Here is a 22626-nt window from a genome sequence, read left to right as displayed (position 1 = left end):
AAGGGTGAGTAACATCGATTTATATAGCGTTGTCGCTGTAGGAACGCACCGTATCCTCATGCCGGTGAACGTCACTTGCCGTAGGTTCCTCCCTCGTCATGTGAGCAGCCGGCAGCTAAACGGAGGAAGACAGTGAGTGTCAGATGAGATGTTTGGCATTCGGGGTGGTAACAGGGCAGTGAAGAAGAGAAAGAGGGCAAGGGATAACCCGGAGGGGAAAAGGTCGAAAAATCTGGGGGGGGGCGAAGAGAGCGAATGAATGACTAACTAATAAGTGTTGGGGCAAGGAGAGATGGGGTTGAGACTGGGCAGTAACTGACATGTTTCACTTGGGCCTCTGGTCACGGTGAGGTCGCTAAGGTTTGATTTGGAGCAGACCTTTCCAGCGGAGACACCTGCCCGTTTTCTAAACCATACATGGGCCTTGTATTTAAGACTGTTATTTCTTTTAGTTTAGGTTACAGCCTTCTTCACATATCTCCCATACCCCACTTGTGGTTCCAACTGCTGGCAGCTTTTGTGGAGAGAGAGAAAGTGAGCTACTAGATTCAGTGTGACCTTTGTTTCTCTCTGCACAGACGCTGCCAGACCTGCAGAGTTTCTCCAGCATTCTGTTTGTTTCAGGTTTCCGATATTTGCAATATTTTGCTTTTACTTCCATGAAAATTCATCGATTGTGTACAGTTTCTGTATTTGTACTATGGATATGAACAAATCTTGTGACATTAATGCAAATCTTGACACTTAAAGTCTAAGTACCTTGATAAAGTTGTGATAAGTGTTTGTTCTTGCTGTTGAAAATTAGCTATTGTAACTGTAAAGTCTCATGCAGCTATTATTTGTCAGACTTCTAAAATGAAATTTAACATTTTAGTTTTACCTTTTCTTCGTTCATCTTCCACCCACTATAGTTTATCCTTCCTTCCTTTGTTTTTGGACTGTTTGTTTTAGTCTTTCAATTAATTGGTGAGGGGAATAGCAGAATCTTGCCCTGTTTGTGCAGCTCCCAGATGCTATAATTGCCTCCCACTTTCAGCAGCTCCCTGCACTAAGAACTAAAAACAAAAATAAAAATATGAAATAGCAAATCTGATCAATTACAGATTTTGTTTAAAGGCCTTGTTACAGTGAATCTGTCATACTTAAAAAAATAAAGTAACATTCTTGACTGTGCGCAACTATGATTTTAAAAACAATGCTGTTTGTATCCTATAGTACTGATTCATGTCTTCAATTTAAATGTCTCATCTACATATGTAAGTTTTCTCATGACCACTTCTGTCCCTAGTTTTTTAACTTCCTCCAACCCGATGATTCTGTATTGCAGTGGCTTTTTGTGAAATCTTCCACTGCCTTCGCCTCACTGTTAGTGGTCTTCCCTTCAGCTGTCTAGGCATCAGAGTCTGATACTCTCTCAATTTTCCCTAAACACCATCTGTTTCTGCACCTTCCTCATCATCTTTAAGACCCCACCCTTACTACTCACCATCTTGATGCACGAGTTTTCTGTCTCCATTGTAACATAATAACATAAAAGCAAAATACAAGAAGTGCTGGAAATTTGAGATTAAAAAACCTCAAGTTGGCAACATCTGTGGGGAGAGAAAGAGTTAAGGTTTCAAACCTAACATGATTCTTTGGAACTGAGGACAAATAGAAATGTTTTTGGACATCTCCTACTATCTCCCCCAGATTATGATCCCACCGTCGAACATCCAGCCATTGTGTCTGTGACTGTCTCTGTCTGATCTCATCTGGGGATCTCTCTACAGGAACAACCTCCCAGCTCATAGTTTCCCCAACCCCATACTGCCCGCTTTTACGTTTTCCCCAAAATCCACAAACAGGACTGCCTGGGCAGATCCATTGTTTCTGCCTGCTTCCCCCACCAGGGAACTTTGTTCTTCTTACCTCTGCTCAATTTTTTTCTTCCCATGTCTCCACTTACATCTGTGGTTCGTCTGACACTTTATGTCAGTTTCAGAATTTCCATTTCATGCGCTCCAGCCGCATCCTTTTCACCATGGATGTGCAATCCCTTTACACTTCAAGCCCTATCAGGATGGTCTCAAGGTCCTTCATTTCTTGGAAAGCAGGCTCCATCCTCGACCACCCTCCTCCGCCTGGTTGAGCTCATCCTCACTTTGAACAACTGCTTCTTTAACTCCTGTCACTTTCTTCGGGTCAAAGCTATGGCAATAGGTACCCGCTCTGGCCCCAGTTATGCCTGTCTCTTTGTAGGGTACATAGAAGATACCTTGTTCCAATCCTACTCGGGTCACTCCCCACAACTCTTTCTCCAGTACATCGATGGCATCATCAGCACTGCATTGTACTGAACTGGAAAAATTTATTAATTTCACTTCTGATTTCCTCTCTGCCCTCATCTTCACCTGGTCTATTTCTGACATCTCCCTTCCCTTCCCTTGACATCTGTGTCCATTTCTAGGGTTAGGCTGGCCACCTATATGCACTACAAACCCACCAAATCTCAAAATTGCTTTGACTATATATCCTCTCACCCTGATTCCTGTAAGGACTTCATTCTCCCAGTTTCTCCATCATATCACAGGGGACCACCTCAAATGTTCACCTTTTTCCTCAACTGAGGATTCCCTGATACTGTGGTCAACAGGGCCTTCAGCTGCGTTCAACTTATCTGCCCCATTTCGGCTTTCACTCCTTCCCTTCCCACCCATGATAATACTAGGGTACCTATGGTCCTCATTTACAACCCACCAGCCTCCACATCCAACGAATTATAAGCCGTCATCCAATGGGATGCCATGATATGTCATGTCTTCCCCTCCACTCCCTTGTCAGCATTCCGCAGGCACAGTCCCCCCAGGACACTCTGATCTACTCCTTTTTTGTTCCCAACATTACCTCACACTCCCATAGCACCTTCCCATGCAATTGCAAAACGTGTAAGACCTGCCAGTTTATCTCATTTTTCTCCCCCCATCCAACATCCAAGCCTCCTGACATATCTTCCAGGTGAAGTAGTGATTTACCTGCACTTCACTCAATCTAGTCTACTGTATTTGCTGTTCACAGTGTGGTCTCCTCTACTTTGGGGAGGTGAAATACAGACTGGGTGACTGCTTTGCAGGACACCTCCATTCTGTCCACAAAAATGACCCCAAGCTTCCAGTTGCCTGCCACTTCAACATACCTCAGTGTTCCCACACCAACATTTCTGTCTTGGACCTGCAGCAGTGTTCCAGTGAGCTTCAGTAAAAGGTTGAAGAGCAGTATCTCATTTTCTGCTTGGAGACCCTGCAGCCTCTAAGATTCAGCATCAAGTTCAATAACTTTACAGCCTGATTCCATCCTTCCCCATACCTGGCCCTGTTATGATATGGGTTGCTTATAGCGCAGTTACCCATACCAGCCTATTCCTAAGCCAATAATCACACCATATGGGTTTCTTTCACCAAAGTTCACCCGTTCTCTCCTACTCTTAGCTGTCATTGTCACTAATGCAGTTTTTCTTCTGACCTGTCCTGATATCCATAATCTCCATATTTACCTACCCTTCCATATCTCTGTCTCACGCTCTGTCTTGCTCTGGGCTCCATCTCCACCTATATGCTCACCTCTCCCTTTCCCCCTGCTTCCACTAACCTCATTTTCAACATAAATACTACTTTTCCCTAGCTGCTAACAGTTCTGATGAAGAGTCAATGAACTCAAAGCATTAATTCTTTCTTCTTACCAATACTGCCAGACCTGCTGCATTTTGCCAGCAATTTCTTTTTTCTTTAGAAATGTTTTATGATGTTGAAACATGAGGGAGGGTCAGGTAGGCAAAAAAAGGATGTCAGGAATAGTTTAGATAGAAGGAGAGTAAATAAAAGGATTTTATGGAACAAAATGCAAATGGAGGGGTAATAAATATGTCAAAAAAGAAATTTGGTCCAAAGTAAGACCCTTCTTCTAGGCCCGAAATGTCAGCCTTCCTGCTCCTATGATGCTGCTTGGCCTGCTGTGTTCATCCTGCTCTACACCTTGCTATCTCATGTTTGTAACCTACCAATTTTAGGTGCTGTTGCAGCAATAGTATAATTTTGGAACATGATCACTAATGCATCCACTGCTTGAAGCTATCCATTTCAACTCTTTAGGCTTCCAGGGATTTGTCAACTTTTAGTTCTGTTAATTTCCCCAAAATTACTTGACTAATACTAATTTATTTCCTTTCCAAACTCTCACTAGACTCTTGAATCTTAATTATTTCAGGGAGACTTCTTGTGTGTTCCATTCTTAGGACAGACACAGTACTTATTTGAAACAAAAAAAAATGGTTTGAGAAACTCAGCAATTCTGGCAGCATCTGTGAAGAGAAAAACAGAGTAAACATTTTGAGTCCAGTGATTTTGTCTGAGCCAAAGTTAATTATACTCTTTTGTCCACCGACACTGCCAGACTTACTGAGTTTCTCCACTCCGTTTTTCTTTCAGATCACCTGCGTCATCTTGCCTTTGTCTTATTACAGTGCTAATTTAGCATCTCTGCCATTTCTCTCTTTCCTGTTATAAAACCTCCTGTCACTGCCTGTAATGGATCTACATTTGCCTTTGCTAATATTTTCCTTTTTACATACCTATAGAAGTATTTACAATCTATTTTTATGTTTTCTGTTATTTTGCATTCATATTCTATTTTTTAAAATCAATTACTTGGTCATCCTTTGCCAAATTCTAAATTTCTCCCAATTGTCAGGTTTATGCTTTTGTTTTGGCAACTTTATAAGCCCCTTCTTTTGATCTAGTATCATGTTTAACTCCCTTCGTTAGCCACGGCACACTCTCTTTTGCTGTGGGTGTTTTTGCCTGAAAGGAATGTTTGCTTTTTGAAACCAAACATTAATTCTTTACGTACTAGCTGTTGTGTACCCAGTATCAAACCTTTTAATGCATTTTTCCAATCCACCACAGCCGCTCTCACTTCATATTGGCTTATGTTTGGAGTTAAGACACTAATTTCAATTTAAATTGCATCTTTTTCAAGCTTAATGAAAAATGCCATGATGCTATGCTAATTTTTTTCCTAAAGGTTATTTAATGTCAAGGTTATTAACTAGTGCTGGCTCATTCCATAATACTACATTTAAATAGCCATACCTTTTGGTTCTTCCATATATTGTTCCAGAAAACTAATTTCACATGAAACTAACTAATTAACACATTCCAAGAATTCTTTCTCCACAGCATTGGTGCTATTTAGATTTACCTAGTTTTAAGCCTGTCAAAACCAAAACTCTAACTGGAACCCAGGAAAACTTGTAATCGTGGAGATAAAATTTTGCTTGAAAATGAATATGGAATCTCTGGCTCAGGACTAGTTAGATTTCGGAGCTACAGTGTGGAAGGGAAATGTAGTGGACACTGTTGTAATGAGCTCTATTATTTATTAAATCTAAGTCTGAAATTAATGTCTATGATGCACCAAAAGGGTTACTGCTTGATTACACCTTTGTGCACATTTGATGGAAATGCATTACCTGTGACCTCACCAATCTGCCAAAGGTGTTTAGGGTGATGGTGTATTTTGTGTAAGAAATGTGTAGCAGTTATTTTGAAAAAAGGTTTCTTTTGTTAACTTGTTTTTGTTGTTTTATGCCTATTTATGTACTGTGGTGTCTAGGAAATGGAAGTCTTCATTGTGAATTGAATGGATGGTTGATAGTTGTCAAAGATATTGATGAATCCTTCCAAATCTGCTTCTTTAAGAGTCCAAATGCCCAAGGTGTCCACACAAAATAGAAAATATTGTTACGACATGACTATATCACTTAATAACTAAGTTAATGAGAGTGAAAAAGGAACCCCTAAAAACTTCCAAAGTAGCTACTGAAAATCTCAGGAGCCCTCGGCAAAAGAAAATTATTTTGACCCCAGTAGAAGGAGTACAGGGGAACTCTCTGGTGATTTTGGGAGGGAAGAGGAAGAGTAAGGGACACTTTTCGGTGATGCTGACAATATTTGGCTGATCTGTTGGCCTATATGAGACTCCAAAACTACAGCATTGTGATTGACTTTAGCTGCCCTCTGAAATGGCCTAGCAAGCCATTCAGTTCAAGAGTAATTGGGGATGGGCAACAAATGCTAAGCTCATGAGTGATGCTTGCATCCCATCAGAACTGAGGAAGGGTCACTCGACCCGAGACATTCACTCTGATTTCTCTCCATAGATGCTGCCAGACATGCTAAGCTTTTCCAGCAATTCCTGCTTTTGTTCAAGAGTAATTGGGGCTGAGCAACAAATGCTGCGCACACCACTGATGTTTGCATCCTACAAAAGACTAAAGGTGATGACTGGTAAAGAGCTGCGTTTTCCCAGTAGTGACCAAACTCTGAAACTGGAGTGTTATTGGTTGGTCAGTTGAATAGAAGCTCTGAAATGTGACACCAACAGGACTGCTGTGATATGTGAGAGAAAGCAATCAAGAAGTGTGCCTCAGTACTGACAATTGTGCCCGTGAAACTGAGATGGCCCAGGCTAAACTCTCAAATTCCATCTTACTTGACTGTAAATCTGATGTGTCATTCCCTCATCTTCCTGAGATATTTTTAAGTGATCATGACATCATCCATTAACATTTTTCATGTCATCTCCATGGAATTATTTTTAATCATAGAATCTCTACAGTGTGGAAAGAGGTCATTCATCCATCCAACCCAGACCAACTGTGCCTTCAACCCTATCCCAGTAACTCCATATTTACCATGCTAATCCACCTAACCTATACATCTTTGGACTATATGAGGAAACCGTAGCACCTGGTGGAAACCCAAGCAGTCATGGGTGAATGTGCAAACTATACATCCTTTCAGAATATGTATTGACTGTGGAACATAGGAATAAGAGTAGGCTATTCAGTCCTCGATCCTGTTCTTCAGTTCAGTTAGGCCTTGGCTGAACTTCAGAACCTCTGATGACAACCTTTGATTGCCCTTGAGTAACCAAAAACAAGGACTGTTTTCTTGACTCTGCAAATATCGTTGGCTGATCATTGAGAAGCACTAAGCTTGGACAATTCAAAATGCTAGATTTTTAACTATTGGTATTGTTCACAGGTAAAGCTGTTGCTTGTCAGTAGTGACTACAGTTGACAAGTACTCATTTAGTTGTAATGTACTTATAGATGCATGAAAGTGAAAGGTGCTCCATAAATACAAATCTTTTATTTCTTTTTAGCTCATTGGTGAGAGCAAATAAAGCTGTTAATTATGATTTGGAGGAGTTTTATTGTACAGTGAATGTGCAAATAACTTTGCATTTACACAGCAATATTTGTAGTTTCAAGCAATGAAAAGGCCATTCAGCCCATCGAGTCTGCACCAACATACCTACCGCTAAAGACATGCTAATCCCAATTTTCTTCTATAAAGAAATAACAAATCTGACTTCCAGTTCCAGGTCAGATTTCCAGTGCGGGTTATTTACAGACATCCTGAATTGCAGGGATTGGAAGCAATCATCCCTAATTCTGGAATTATTTGATAATTATTTCATAATTGTTGATTTTTTTTTGCATAAAAACTTTACACGCACTGATTCTTTAAAATGTTTCCTTTGGTTTCAGGAAATAATTTCTGTTTTGTATGGTACGTCAACCTGACTAAATGAGCAGCTTGGCATTTTGGGCACTAGTTTATTGCTTTAGCATCATCTTTGGAGTGCCTGCTATCAGCTGTGACGAAGACGCAGATATCCATTCAGGTAGGAGTGCTGAACATAACTAGTTTTACTGTTGTTGGATGTGGTAACTATATCACAAATTTGATGTCAGTGGCAGCACTGCTGTGAATTAAAGGTAGTGCTATAGGCTTGAGCAGGGCAGAGAAATGCTACGTTAATTTGTTTTTCTTCCATGATCATGGTGCTGGCAGAGCCTTGTTTATATTGATAGTCTGTTCAGACCAGTTCACTGCACCCTGCCCCACCAATCACCCCCAATTTCCAGGTGTTGGAAAAATGATCCATGGCTAAAATGGAATGAAAAGCTTTATCCAGCTGTTTATAATTATGACCTGTGAATTTGTGCCAGGAATGAAACTGATTTGTGTGTTAGTAACCTAATTTTGCTCAGATTTCTTGCAAACAATAGAGGGAATTGGAAGTTCATCACTTTTGCTTGATTTAAACTTGAACTAAAATATTCAAGTTGAAAATTTAAAATTTTACACCAACCATCTATCAACTGTCTACTTAATTGTGCTTTTAATATTTATTAGTTTTGACTATCAAAACTGATTGAATAATAGGTAACATCAGGTGTATGCTAGAACAGTCTGTATATTACATCAAACCAGTGAAGACTAGGTATGTATCAGAGCTGTCTGTGGAAGTGACTTGGAAGTTATGGATGAGCACATTTAATTTCCTTCACTTCCTATAAGTTCAGGTATAGTTTCAGTTACATCTCCTGCATGGTATTGAGCTAAACAGAAGAGGCCAAGGCATTAAGGAGAGCAGAAGGACAGAGATGGGAAAACAAGGTAGAAAGTGAGAAAATATTTCCTATTGTTGAGGAATCTAGGATTATCAGGGTCCATAGTCAAAAAATGAAAATTGGGCTTTTCAAGACTAAAATTGGAAATTACTGCTTCATACAAAGGGTGTTAGAGGTTTGTCTTTGATAAATGGCAGTTGGTTCTATATTAAATGCTTATTTTAAATTTGAGTTTTTTTTTAATTGACCAAGTTGTAAGGGATATGTAAAGAGGCAGCTATATAAAGTTATATCAGGCATCAGCCATGGTCTCACCGAATATTGAAATCAGAGCTAAATGACCTGCTCTTGTTCCTATATTCTCAGGCTTGTGCAAGATACCATTTCTGGTCTGTTGCTAAACGCCACAGAAAGAACTGGGCCTAGATTACTTTCAGACCTAGTGCTGGGCCCAAATTCCAATTCAGCATTGGTTTTGACCCACAGAGTGGAAGTGCTCAGATTCAATCTGCAGTCTGTACTGAAGCACACAGGAGTCTGTGTCTTCTGCATCTGTGGTTTCCATACTGTGCCCTTTGCTTGGCCGTAGTTTGCATTCGTTTAAGTAACTAATATGCATGATACAACAAATTTTGAAGGTTGCTGACTCTGTAAGTGGCAAATCCAGGCTAGATTCTATCAAGCAGTGAATTTGAGACCAAATCTCAGGCTCTGGGGAAATAGAGGAAGGTGGAACCAAGTTGTTCCAGTACAGCTGCAACATTGGCATCTACCCAGCAGTGTGGAAAATTGCACAGATACATCCTGTACACAAAAAGCAGGACAAATCCAAGCCTAACCAATTAGTACATCAGTCTATGCTCGATCATTGGTAAAGTGATAGAAGGGGCCATAAACAGTGCTGTCAGGCAGCACTTGTTGCACATTCCTAGTTTCCTTTGCAACAACCTGTTCGTTGATGCTCAATTGAGCTCTGCCAGCGCCACTTGGCTCCTGACCTCAGTACAGGCTTGTTACAAATGCTCCCACGTGCAAATTGCCCTTCAAACCATGCACATCCTGACTTCAAACTGTATCATTGTTCCTTTGCTGCTTATTCAAAAACCTGGAACTGCCTCCCTGAGGGTGTTATAGGTCTCCCTGCACTATACTGCAACAGTTCAAGAAGGCAGCTCATGATCACTTTCTTAAAGGAAACTAGGGCTGTGCAATAAGTGCTAGCTCAATAAGCAATACCTACATACCAGGAGTGAATGAAATGAAGAACTAGAAAGCTCTTTCGAAGAACTGTGTTGCCATTACAGATTACCCCATTTATTGAATGCTAAATTACATTTGTTGAATATAAAATTCCGAAAGTCATTTCTTGATAACTCTTATGAAACTGATATTTATATTTTCCCCTCACATTTCACTAGTGCTGACATTTTAGTGGATGATCAAATGAAGGATATAGGCCTTCTATTTGTCATTAATTCTATTATGCATATAGATTGTAAATGAAGGGAAGAGCTATTTACACTGATGTGTGAGTGTGTGCGTGTGAGTGAGTGTGTGTGTGTGAATGTTTGTGTGGGTGTGTGTGTGTGATGTTATATAGATGTTATTTGGTCAACCTGTGTAGAGATGTTTCTACACACCTCTGGAGAGGTTTGGACATGAACCCTGGCCTCCTGGCACAGAGGCAGCATTCACCACTGAGCCACAAGACCCCTTCACTTTTATCCTATAAACCGACCTGAATTGAAAAAGTGAAGTCTGTAGCTAAAATTGTGGATGCCGAGGAACAGTTTCAGAATTCTATAATTAGGTGATAGTTAAAGATGTTAAGTGTCCCATTCTAATGGTTATAATTTAATAATCTGTTATTTAGAAAAATCTACTATCCACTTGTTATGATTTTTCACATTGCCATCCCTTTGACTTCATGGAAACTTTATACCTCTTTACTTTAACTATTGACTAGTGATAAAGAGTATAATTCTATGAGCAAGGAACCTCCTCTACTTCGATGAAGAAGCCATTTTGACTTTTACAGGTTTAACTCTTGAAATCCTATATGCATCTGTTGAGCTTGTCTCATGCTCTGAACTACATGCAGAGATCTCAAGTTTGTTCTTGGAAAGGCATGACCACATTTACATCTGCCTCAAACCCATTGAGTGTCTTGCTGGGAATGGAGTTTGTTGGTGTTTAATGGCTGAGTTGTTCTGGTTATAATAGTTAGTACAGCATGACATTAGTAGAATATGACAGGGCAGCTTGACCAAGTGGAATGTATAGTTTGTGGAAAATGAGAAGTCGTGGATGCACCATGTGTCTGAGTTGAACATATTGGCAGTAAGTGACCTCTAAGTTTCAAAACCCGAGCAATGGCTCAACTCATTACAGCGCATCTGTGAAGCAGGTGACTATGTGAATCACATGTTTAGGAAGATGGTCACATCGCAAATAGATAAGAAATGGGAGATTGGCAGGCAATCCAAGAGAACCTTGCTCAAATTGGTTTTCTGCTTAGAATACTGGTAGAGGTGGTGGTTCCTCGATGGAGTGTGGACAGAACCAAGTCATTGACACCACATTTCTGCATGCATAAACATTATTCCAGGATGGTGCGTTGCTTCCCTGTTGCCATGGTCAAGTATGTCACAATCACCGCAGGACATTCTTATCTGGAAAGGTGAACATCCGAAGGTTGTGGTCCATTTCGGTACCAATGACTTAGGTAGGAAGGAGGGTTGGGTTTGAGATCCTGAAAACAGGTTTCAGAGAGTTATGAAGGAGATTGGAAAGCAGGACCTCCAAAGCAGTACTCTCGGGTTTTTTAATTGACCCAGTAATGTATTGCAATCATTTAGGTAATGACTAGAATCGGAGTTACAGGTTCATGATTAGGTTTTTAACCCATCTCTAAAATCTGGTTGCACTTTGCAATGTGCATGTTAGAATGAATACCTACAAAATCTACTAAATGTCACACATTCTATCAGCACATCTGAAGTTACTCAAAGTTGTAGTTCTATCTTATTTAAATTTTGGTCATTCAAACATACCAAAGTTTGGTATATTTATTAATAGATCACTTCGTATATTTTAATCCCACACTTTTTATTCTCAGAAATGAAGAATCCAATTTTTCCAACAGTAAGGTCCTTTTCATTTAGCCGACATTTAGCTTTTCAATCTGAGGACCCTCTGGAAGTAAGTTCAATGTACCACGTAGTTTCAAAAATTTTAGAGGTGAAATTTTAAACAGAGTTCTTTCAGAACCTTTTTAAAAGTAAACCATTGTCAGAAAATTGAAATTGTTCACAACAACAGGAAATATAGTTCGAATAAAGCAAAATTGTTTTAGACCAGTGAAACACAACATGAGGCTTGTGGGCTAATTCTGCATGGTATCATTTTGTCACCCAACTAAGTCTTCAATCTTTTATTTGAATTTGCCTGCTGGGGCTTTTCATTGACCCACTGCATAGACACCCCACATTTAATAAAGTAAAGCGCTGTGTGCACAGCCATTTGTCAATATTAACTTAGCAGTGATTTAGAAATAACATCCCAACTTTTAACCTTTAACCGAACTCCTGGAGCTTTCTTCTTAAAAGCACTGTGGATATCCTTGCACCATGTGGACTGTAGTAGTTCAAGATGGTGACTTACTATCACCTTCCATAGGGCAATTGAGGATGGGTAACAAATGCGGACATAGCCAGCAAAACCCATATCCCAGGGAAGGGATAAAAGATTACTGCCTTCTGAAATGTTCTCAATTGCTAATGGAAGAGTAACAAATTAAGAGCTCATCCCTTTAAATTAAAGAAAAACAAACTTGTTTTTCACAACCCATCCCAGAGAGAGCATTTCACAATCAATGAAGTACTTTTGAAACATTGAGTAACTTTCTCAATGCCCACCCTGACTACTGTTTTACTGAACACTCCCAACATTCCCCTTGCCACGACTTAGCTGTCATTCCCTACCACCCCAGTTCCTAGACCATCCTGCCATAGTTTAAAAACTGCTTCCTGTTTTACATCAATACTACTTCCCCATTTCTCTGAGAACACAGCCTCCCAAATATTGGAAGTCTTCTCACTTTTATGATGTAGGAAACATGACAGTCAATTTGCACTGGCAAGACTTCACAAACAGGGTGTTGGCAGAACTCTCCAATTTTTCTGCAAAAAGTGCCATGGAATTTTGAATATCCACCATAAGCTTAATACCTCATCTGATGTTGCAGCAGTCCCTCAGTACTGTTCTGATTCTGTCTGATTTCTTTTTGGTATAACTTTAGGATGTCAGGCTTCACCTAATTGCAAGTCAGCGCTGACTATGGTTTAATATTCCCTGTTTGGTGTTTGGAATGTATTTAAAGTAATGTGACCGTTGAAATTATATGTTGACTTTGTTTAATTTATTTTTTTCCAAAGATAATCCAATTTCCTTTATTTGAAAAGGAAAAGAAGCAGTGGGGTGTTGCAAATTTATTTTGATGGCATATGCAGCAGGAATTGCATCTTGGGACTAATTGGACAGAGATAACTTTGCATTTGCCATCAGACCTGAAAGACAGTTTTGATCTCTAGCACAGTGATTTGAACCCAGTTTCCACTTTTCCTGTTGTGAAACAAATGTGTGATAATGCAATTTAAAGAAGTAACTTCTTTTAGATGGGGAAGGTGGCTAGAAAACATCGAGGTAAGTCAACAATTAAGCTGGCATCGTGGGCAAAGCTAGGTAGTGGGATGGAGAAGGGTTCATTGTAGAGCAGCATTTTCTTTTAGAATGAAAGATGCTTGCACTCAAACTAGAGTTTTTGTTTTGATTTGTATTTTTAACCCACCTCTAAAATCTGGTTGCACTTTGCAATGTGCTGGTTACAAAGTTTGAATAAATTGTTAGGAAAATATTCTCCGTAATCATGTAGCAGACATTATATGTCCACCTCCCAAATGTCTTGCAGGATATAAAGTGAATGATGTACTGCATATGTTTCATTATTCTATGGAATTTACGATTTCTTGCAGATGATTGGAAAAGGCCCAATATCACAGCTGTTCCTCCAAGGGATCAATCCACAGTTATCGTGGGAAAGGATACCAGCACAAGACAAGCATCTGGGGAGAATGAAAATCATTTGGAACTTGGATTCATTGCCTGTGCTGTTGCAGTCGTGTTCTTTGGAAGTAATTTTGTTCCTGTGAAGAAATTTGATACCGGCGATGGTGACTATACAATACTGTTTTCATGAAAGTTTTTATTATCTAATAGGCGTGCGACCTACACAAATCTTGCTGAATGTTTGATCAATTAGATGGAAAAGAAAATCTGAAAACACAAAGCAAGTATTGAAAAATCCATGCAATTCTCAGTTTTGATTTCCTAATCCTCTCGGTGGTAACACACAAGACCATGGACATACTGTAACTTAGTTTTAAATGCATTTAAAACTACTTCGTAGTTTTCCACTGCATTTGGTATTTCATATAAGATAGCCATTGTCTTATCAGTCTCTGCCTTCATCTTGTTGTGCTTCTATGTCTCTTTTGCCTCTGTCCTCTCTCTTATCTGTTGCTTTCCTCTCCTTAACTCTTTTTGTTTTCTTTTCCTTTTGTGTATTACCATTCACAAGCTTAAGGAAATCAAAACTAAGAGAAATGTGTAGATTCTTTAATGCTTGCTTTGTGCTTTGCAGGCACGTGGAGGGGAACTTATAGGTGGTGCTGTTCTCAATTCATACACCAGGTTCCATCTATCTAACAGCATTATGGGTTGATGTAAACCACAAGGATAATGGTACTTCAAGAATATGGCAGATCACCACCAACTTAAGATCAATTAGGTTATAAATCTTGACCTAGCCTGTTACATTCACATCCCCATAATGAATAAAAATGAGAAAGACCACATTTGCCATTCAGAGTTTCTCTACACGTACAAACAGATTCAAGAACAGCTTCTTCCTTGGTGTTATCAGATTTTAGAATGAACCTGTTAAATATTAACATTGATCTCTCTCTACACCTTCTCGGCAGCTGTAACATAGAGTGCAAGAGACAATCTTGTTACCCTAATGCACTTGTATAGTACAATGTGCCTATAAAGCATGTAAGACAACACTTTTCATTGTACCTCAGTATACAAAACAGTAGTAAATCCCAAAATCAGTTGTCACCTTCTCCGTAGTTTGCTACACCATACCATGCATTAGTTCTCATGGTTGCCATTAGACTAGCTTTTAATTCTAGATTTTATTGAATTGAAATTTCAGGATCTGCTGACGTAAGGAAAGTATGAAGCTTTTTCCCAGGGTGGACGGATCAATTACTAGGGGACACAGGTTGAAGGTGCAGAGGGAATGTTTAAGAGAGATGTGCGAGGCATGTTTTTCACACAAAGGATGGTGAGTGTCTGGAACACACCGCCAGAGGAGGCGGTGGAAGCAGACACAATAGCAACATTCAAGAAACACCTGGACGAATACATGAATAGGAAGGGAATAGAGGGATACAGATCCTGTAAGTGAAGACAGATTTAGGATGCAAGGGCAAAATGTGTTGGCACAGGCTGGGAGGGCTGATTGGCATGTTTACGAGCTGCATTGTTCTTTGTTCTAATTCCCAAGGATGTTAATTGAGAGCTCCAAATTACTAGTCGAGTGACATTGCCGCTTTGCCACAACTTTCTCTTGAAGTACTTTTCTTGCAGATCATCTATTATTTTATGCAGTTGTAGAGTCATACAGCATAGAAATAGACCCTTTGGTCTGACTCATCCAAGCTGACCAAATCTCTCAAAAAAAATCTAGTCCCACTTGCTTGCGTTTGGCCCACATCCCTCTAAACCTTTCCAGTTCATGTACCTGTCCAAATATCTTTTAACTGTTGTAACTGTATCTGTATCTACTACTTTCTCTGCAGTCCATTCCATATACGAATCACCCTCTGTGAGAAAGTTGCCCCTGAGGTCCCTTTTAAACCTTTCTCTTCTCACCATGAAAATATGCCTCTTTGTTTCCACATTCCCCACCCTAGGGAAAAAAACTTTTGGTATCTATGCCCCTCGTGATTTTATAAATCACAACCTCCTACTCTCCAACTGGGGGAAAAAAGAAGTCCCAGTCTATCCAGCCTCTCCTTATAACTCAGACCCTCTAGTCCCAGCAACATCCTGTTAAATGTTTTCTGAACCATCTCCAGCTTAATAATATCCTTCCTATAACAGGGAGACCAGAACTGCACACAGTACTCCGTAAGAGGCCGTACCAACGTCCTGTGCAACCTCAACATAATGTCCCAACTCCCATACTCGGCGATCTGTGCCATGAGGGCAAGCTGCTGAATGCCTTCTTGATCACCCTGTCTACCTGTGATGCAACTTTCAAAGAATTGTGTACCTGAACCCCTAGGTCTCTCTGTTCGACAATATTCCCCAGAACCTTATCATGTATTCAAGAGGCAGCTAGATATAGCACTTGGGGCGAATGGGACCAAAGGTTATGGGGACAAAGCAGGATTAGGCTATTGAGTTGGATGATCAGCCATGATCATGATGAATGGCGGAGCAGACTCGAAGGGTCAAATGGCCTCCTCCTGCTCCTATCTTCATGTTTCTTTATAAATTGTGTAGGTATTGCCCTTGTTTGTTTTACCAAAATGCAATAGCTCTCAATTATTCAAATTAAACTCCATCTGCCACTCCTCAGCCCAGTGGCCCAATTGATCAAGATCCCCTTGTAATCTTAGATAACCTTCTTCACTGTCAACTATACCACCAATTTTGGTGTCATCTGCAAACATACTAACCATGCCTCCTAAATTCTCATCCAAATGGTTAAGAGAAGTGAGAAATAACAGTGGACCCAGCACCGATCCCTGCGGAACACCGCTGGTCACAGATCTCCAATCCAAAAACAAAACCCTCCACCATCACCCTCCATCCCCTGGTGTATAACTCAGTCAATAAAGAAAAGTATCCCATATATTGTCTTCATCATTTTAATTACCTGGAAAATTGCTATGGAGTGTTTTATCCACAAAATGCAGGACTGATTCAGTTTGGCCACTTACCACCTTATCAATCCATTCACAAACATCAGCAAAGTATCAGAAAGTGTCATTAATAGTGTCATCAGGCAAAAACAATAATTTGCAGACCATTTCTTGGTTTGGATTTTGTCAGGGCCATTTAGCTTTGGATCTTATTCCAGCCCTGCTACAAGAGATAAATAGAAGATATAACAGGAGAGTAACTACTCTTGAAATCAAGGCAGCATTTGACCAAGTGTTTTGTCAGGGAACTGCAGCAAAGTTAAAGTAAATGAGAATCAGGATGGGGTGTAGCAGACAAGGAAAGTGAGAGGACCTATGCACTGTTTGGTGCTGTACCTAGAGCAAATGAAAATATTTGTAGTTGTTAGAGGCCAATCATATCATCCCCATGGTATGTCTGCTGGGGTTCTTTATTATATTTTCTAATCAACCTGTTGAGTGATATATTATATAGACCTTTGGAGCAGGTAGAATTTGAACCCATGCCTCCTGGCTCAAAGCTAGAACATTGCCACTGCATCACAAGAACACCCCAACGCTGTTTGTTTATTTTTCTTTAAAATCTAAAATGCTGCTTTACATAATTGAACATTTCTTTCCCAACACCAAATCACCCATGGTATTTTTTCATCTATTAACCGCTACCAGTAAATTATGCATATTTTCCAACTAATTAATTTACACGCAAAACCCGTTAAGGACAATGCAGACTGCCAAAGGTGAGGGAGATGTAGAGTTCTTCTTTGTTGAATCCTAGCCTCAATTATCCTGAGCTGGTTCATCAACAAACTTGCCTCCACCTTAAGTCAGAGCGGGGATGTTCATAGGGTATTGCAACATTCAGTCCATTCACAGTTCTTCAGATAGTGAAACAGCCCATGCCTATCTGCAGCAATACCTGGACAAAATTCAATCTTGGGATAAGGAGATTTGAGCCACCCAAGTGCCCAACAATGACTATCTCCCTCAAAAGAGAATTTGGCCATCTCCCCATGATGTTCAAAGGTATTATCATCTCTGACTACCCCAAAATCAACATCCTGTGATTAATTATCCAGAAATGCAACTGGAGCAGCCATATAGATATTGTGGCTGCAAGAGCAAAGTTTGGAGCAGAAACAGAAATTGCTGGAAAAGCTCAGCAGGTCTGGCAGCATCTATAAAGAGAAATCGGAGTTAATGTTTCAGGTCTGGTGACACTTCCTCAACTCCGAACCAAACCCGAAACATTAACTCTGATTTCTCTTCATAGATGCTGCTAGACCTGCTGAGCTTTTCCAGCAACTTCTGTTTTTGTTTCTGATTTACAACAACCGCAGTTGTTTTGGTTTTTATTCAGCAAAGTTTGGAGATTCCATGGTGAGTAATTCACCACCTGAGTTCCCAAAACCTGTACAATCTACCAGGGGCAAATCAGAAGTGTGATTGGAATACTGAACAAATGCCTGAATGAGCCCAGCTCCGACATTCTGGAAGCTTGCCACTATTTGAGACAAAGCAACCTGCTTGATCACTTTATTATCAGTGCATACCATCTGCAAGTGTATTGCAGCAACGAAGACTCCTTCAAGAACATCTAAACTGATGACCTCTACCTCCCAGAAGACCAAGGACAACATATTTAAGGGAATGCGAGTGCCTGCAAGTTCCCTCCCAACTCTCACACCATCCTGACTTGAAACAATGTAGCTTTTCCTTTTCTATTGCTGCTTGAAAATCCTTAACATATTCTTAACATGATCTATGACCTTACACCATATGGTGTTCTTTAGTATCTTAGTTTTTTTTCTGTTCTTTATTCTTTAATGTTTCACCACAATTAGTTTGCTTCTTTTTGTCTTCCATTGAAAACACATCCCTTAAACTCTTATATATTATCCCTTTAGAGATTTCTCAGTATTTTTCTATTCTATATTTGGCACATTTTCTCTCAGCTTATCTTCCTTAGTTCCACATTGATCGTAATGTGTTCCTTCCCATACTATAGCACCACACTTTGCCTGACTATATTCCATTCACTGCTACTCAGATGATCTCCTGCTTTTGCTTCTCCTGTCTGTTCTGGTTTAATACTATTGCACAGTCCACTTGTGATCCTTTTTAGAATTCTTAAGTACTGGGTGAGCCCTCCTATACATGCAATAAAACCTTAAACACTGTTTCTCCTTTCACTGTTCCTTCCTGTCTGTCAACTTCTCATTATTATTCTTATTATTTTCTAACTCCAATTCCCTACTTGATATCTATTGTGTGCTCCTATTAGAATGATAAAACTTTTTTTTAAGCTTTTAACTTAATTTTCATGGATTCTTTGTCTTTCTATATCTGTATTTTGCCACCATTCTCTCGTCTTTAATTATCAAAGTTACTTCGCCTCTTCTCCTTCCCTGCCCTATCTTTTCTGTAAGTATTATGCCCAGCAATTTTGTTGTCTGTCACTTCAGTCATCCTCACCATTTCCAGGTCTTCTGTAGAAATTATGTGTCCAGATCATTCATATTTTTCAATATATTGCATATATTGTGGTTCAACAATTTAATTTTTTAATGGTATTTCTCCCTTCTTGTTTTTAGCAGTTATTATACCTTTGTGCTCTGAGACTTCATCTGATTTCTGACCATTGCAGTTTAATTTCTACAGCAGATCTTGTATGTAAGCAGTCCAAATTGTTGTTATTGCAGCTGTGCAAGGAACATAGTGAACACGCTCTTGAAGCTTTTGTCACACTCCCATTTACAATCTATCCCAGTCTGTATGTGGATAATCAGTTTCCCGTTATGACTACTCTATAATTCACTCATCTCTGTAATTTCTTTGTAATTGTGTTGCTGTCCATCTTTCCAACTGGATACAGGGCTGTAGATTACCAGAAGCAATGTAGTCACAACTTTCTTTGTTCCTTGGATTTCTTAGGTCAAGATTGGTTCTTGACACCTCTGGGACATATCGCTCTCATTCTCTTTCCAGCACTGAAATTAATTAATTCTGTCACCCTCACCCTGTTTCCTTCCTTTTCTATCTTTACTGAACAGCTTGTAGCCAGGAATACTTAACACCCAGAGCTTTCCTTCATTGAGGCAGGTCTTTGTTATAAACACAAAATCAGATGGCAATCTGTGCCTGTAACTCTCCGATCCTATTTACCCATGTTGTACGTTCATACACGGGCTTAGCAAAATTTATTACTTTCTCTTGTACAGTATAAACTACTTAATAACTTAATATTTTTATTTTATTACAGCTATCCAGAGCCAAACTATTCCCTTCCTTCACACTGCCTGGTATTTTAACGCTGTGCACTATTCTCCTCTTTTCTACTTCCATATGCTGGTTCCCCCTGTGAATATAGTTTTAACGCTCCTTAACCACAAGACTGAACCTTCCTGCAAGGTCCAGCCCTAGTGAGGTGCAACCTGTCTCTTTTGAATACCTGCCCCTTCTATGTCATTGGGACTGATGTGTCAAATACCTTCTGTTTGTTCCCCCCGTCCTGCAGAATATTCTGCATCCTTTCTGTGATGTTCTTTATCCTGGCACCAAGGAAGCTTTATACCAGGTAGGCCTCATTATGACAGTTATGGAATTAGCCATCTATCTGAAATCCCCTGGAACAGCTGCATTTCTGCACTTTGCTGTTTTCACCTGTACAGTTCCTTTGCCAGTGGTGTCATAGTCTGCACTGAATTCCTGCAGAGTATTGTCACTCCTAGCAGTCTCCAAAGTTAAGGATCTGTTTGAGAATGTGCACACCCTGGAAATTGCGAAACTTCCTACCTCTTCTTGATGGTCAAGCACTTACTACCCTGAAGTCTCACTGCCTGAGGGTTGGCAACCAACTGTAGTGTACAATCTAGGAAACTTTGATCCTCCCTGACGCTCCCATGTGACTCCAGCTGCCCTCGAGCTTGGGGATCCTGAGCTCGAACTCAAGCAGCTCGAGGTACTTTGTACAAACTTTGTCACCCAAGATAATTGAAATTTCATGAAGTTCCCATACTGTGCAGGAATTACAAGCAATAAGTCCCTGATGCCCATCTATGACGAAAACTGCCTCCTTTAATGTTCAACTAGTACCCGGTTTGAACTATTACTTTAAATGATAACCTCCTAGCTGTTTTGAACTTGTAACCTTGTTAATTGACATGCTATTTGCAGTATTTTAATTTGATTTCCCATCTCTTTTAAACAAAAAGCTGAGTTTTGATAGAAAAGAGAAAAACAAACACCAACCAATCATCTGCCTCATTTTCCTTTCATTTACTCTGGAGGTCTCTGTGTCTCTCATTCTGACTACTGCTTCAATGATGACCATGATGCTTCCCCTTTCCTGTTAGTGTTTCTCACTTTTTTCACTGCTGCTTTCATTCCCACAGTGCTTCCTCTCTCCTAGTGGTCTCTCTTACTGTCTCTACAGCTCCTTTCATCCCACAGTTTGCCCGCTCTCTTTCCCTCGCTCCCTGGCTTGTATCTCAGTCTCTCTCACTCTCTCCACCACTCCTTTCTTCCCACAGTGCTCCCCTCTCCTGTTGGTCTTTGTCTTTCTCACTGTCCACTGCTCCTTTGATCCCTACAGTGCTCCCCTACTTCTTCTGATTCTGAGTTTCTCCTTCTCTCACCTCCTCCTTTTATGCCCACATTCTTTCCCCTTCTCGCTAGTGTCTCAGAGCCTCTCACCATCTTTATCACTGCTTAAATTCCTACAGCATTCATTCTGTTCCATTAGGGGTCTCACTGCTTCTATCACTCTACTGTTCTTTTTCTCTCCATGGTTCTCCCCTTCTGCTTGACTTTCACTGTCTACTGTTCCTTGACATTGATCTCCCCTCTTGGTGATCTCCTATTACTCACTGAGTGTCTCTCGTTCTCTTTGTGTTGTTTTTAACCTCTGCAGTGCTCTTGCTTCAATGCTGGTCTTGCCAAATAATACAATTAGTAAAACTACCTTTCGGCATTTCACGTGATAAAGACACTAAATGTCAGAAGGCTTTGCTAGGAGGACTGATTAGAACCTGAGACAAAGAAGTGGGTCTTAGAGTTTTTTGGATAAAGAAATAGTAATGTAGTGGCAGACGATTTTCAGGAGGTACTCCTAGCACATGAGACCTAGATGGCTTATAGTACAGCAGTAGTTTGAAGAGAGGTAGACATGCACATCTGGAGAATGAGCCATTTGTTTCTATGTTGGAAAGGGCTAGATAGTTGATGCTCTAATAATAGAGAGGGTAAGGCTTTTGAATATGAGAATGGGAATTTCGAAATTTCTGAGGGCAGTATGCTAATGTAGGTCAAAAAGATAGGTGAAACCTAGTGTGGGATTGTTGTCTGGTGCAGAGCTTTTCATGACCTGAAGTGTATAAAGAAGAAAATGAGAGGAGACTGGAAATAAGTACCTGTAATAAGGATATTAATACAAATCTCATTGCATTTTGTTTTAGGGATGTTTTTCCAGTGGATCCTTTGTGCAGCAATATGGATTGTATCTCTGGCTGTGAATTTAATATTGAAATGCCCAGAGTTTTGGCCCCTTGCTATGTTGGGTGGCTTTTTATGGGCTACTGGTAAGTGCATGATCCATATTGTATTTTAGTCATTGTAAAAGCAGATGAAGTTGCACTTGCTGCCTAATGTTGGTCTTTATAATTACTGTAGACCATTTTCGACTATTGAATGTTGTGTCAAAATAAAAGGCTAATGGATCCTCTCTGTTATTAATCAATAAATAGTGCCAAAACTTCAGGTGTTGCACCAATATATGATTATATCCAGATATTCAAAAGTTACAGTCTGAATTACCATTCTATCTGTGCCCCTCATGATTTTATACATTTCAATAAGGTCACCCCTCTTTCTCCTACGTTCCAAGGAATAAAGTCTTGTCCTGGCCAACCTGTCCCTCTAACTCAAGCCTACTAGTCCTGGCAACATCCTCGTAAATCTTCTTTGTATGCACTTTCCAGTTTAACTATGTATTTTCAATAATCGGGCAACCAAAACCATAGACAATACTCTAAATGCGAACTCACCAATGACTTATACAGCTGTAACACAACGTCCCAACTACAGTACTCAGCAACTTGATCGATGAAGGCCAGCGTGCTAAATACCTTC

At 40.0% G+C, this 22626-nt stretch overlaps 1 protein-coding gene across 1 annotated transcript; it reads left to right on the top strand.

The window, feature by feature from the left end:
• Positions 1–6207: 6207 nt before the first annotated feature.
• LOC125481574 (transmembrane protein 144-like) lies at positions 6208–22076 on the top strand (the record flags this gene model as incomplete). The annotated part of the gene is made up of 4 exons (XM_048593301.1): positions 6208–6313; positions 7592–7728; positions 13495–13692; positions 21954–22076. Coding segments are annotated over exons 2-4 (418 nt in total), but the record flags the coding sequence as incomplete, so codon positions are not given.
• Positions 22077–22626: the final 550 nt, after the last annotated feature.

Source organism: Rhincodon typus, unplaced genomic scaffold, assembly GCF_021869965.1.
Source record: "Rhincodon typus isolate 14 unplaced genomic scaffold, sRhiTyp1.1 hic_rhity00002632, whole genome shotgun sequence".
NCBI lineage: Eukaryota > Metazoa > Chordata > Chondrichthyes > Orectolobiformes > Rhincodontidae > Rhincodon > Rhincodon typus.
This window is presented reverse-complemented; position numbering and strand designations above follow the sequence as displayed.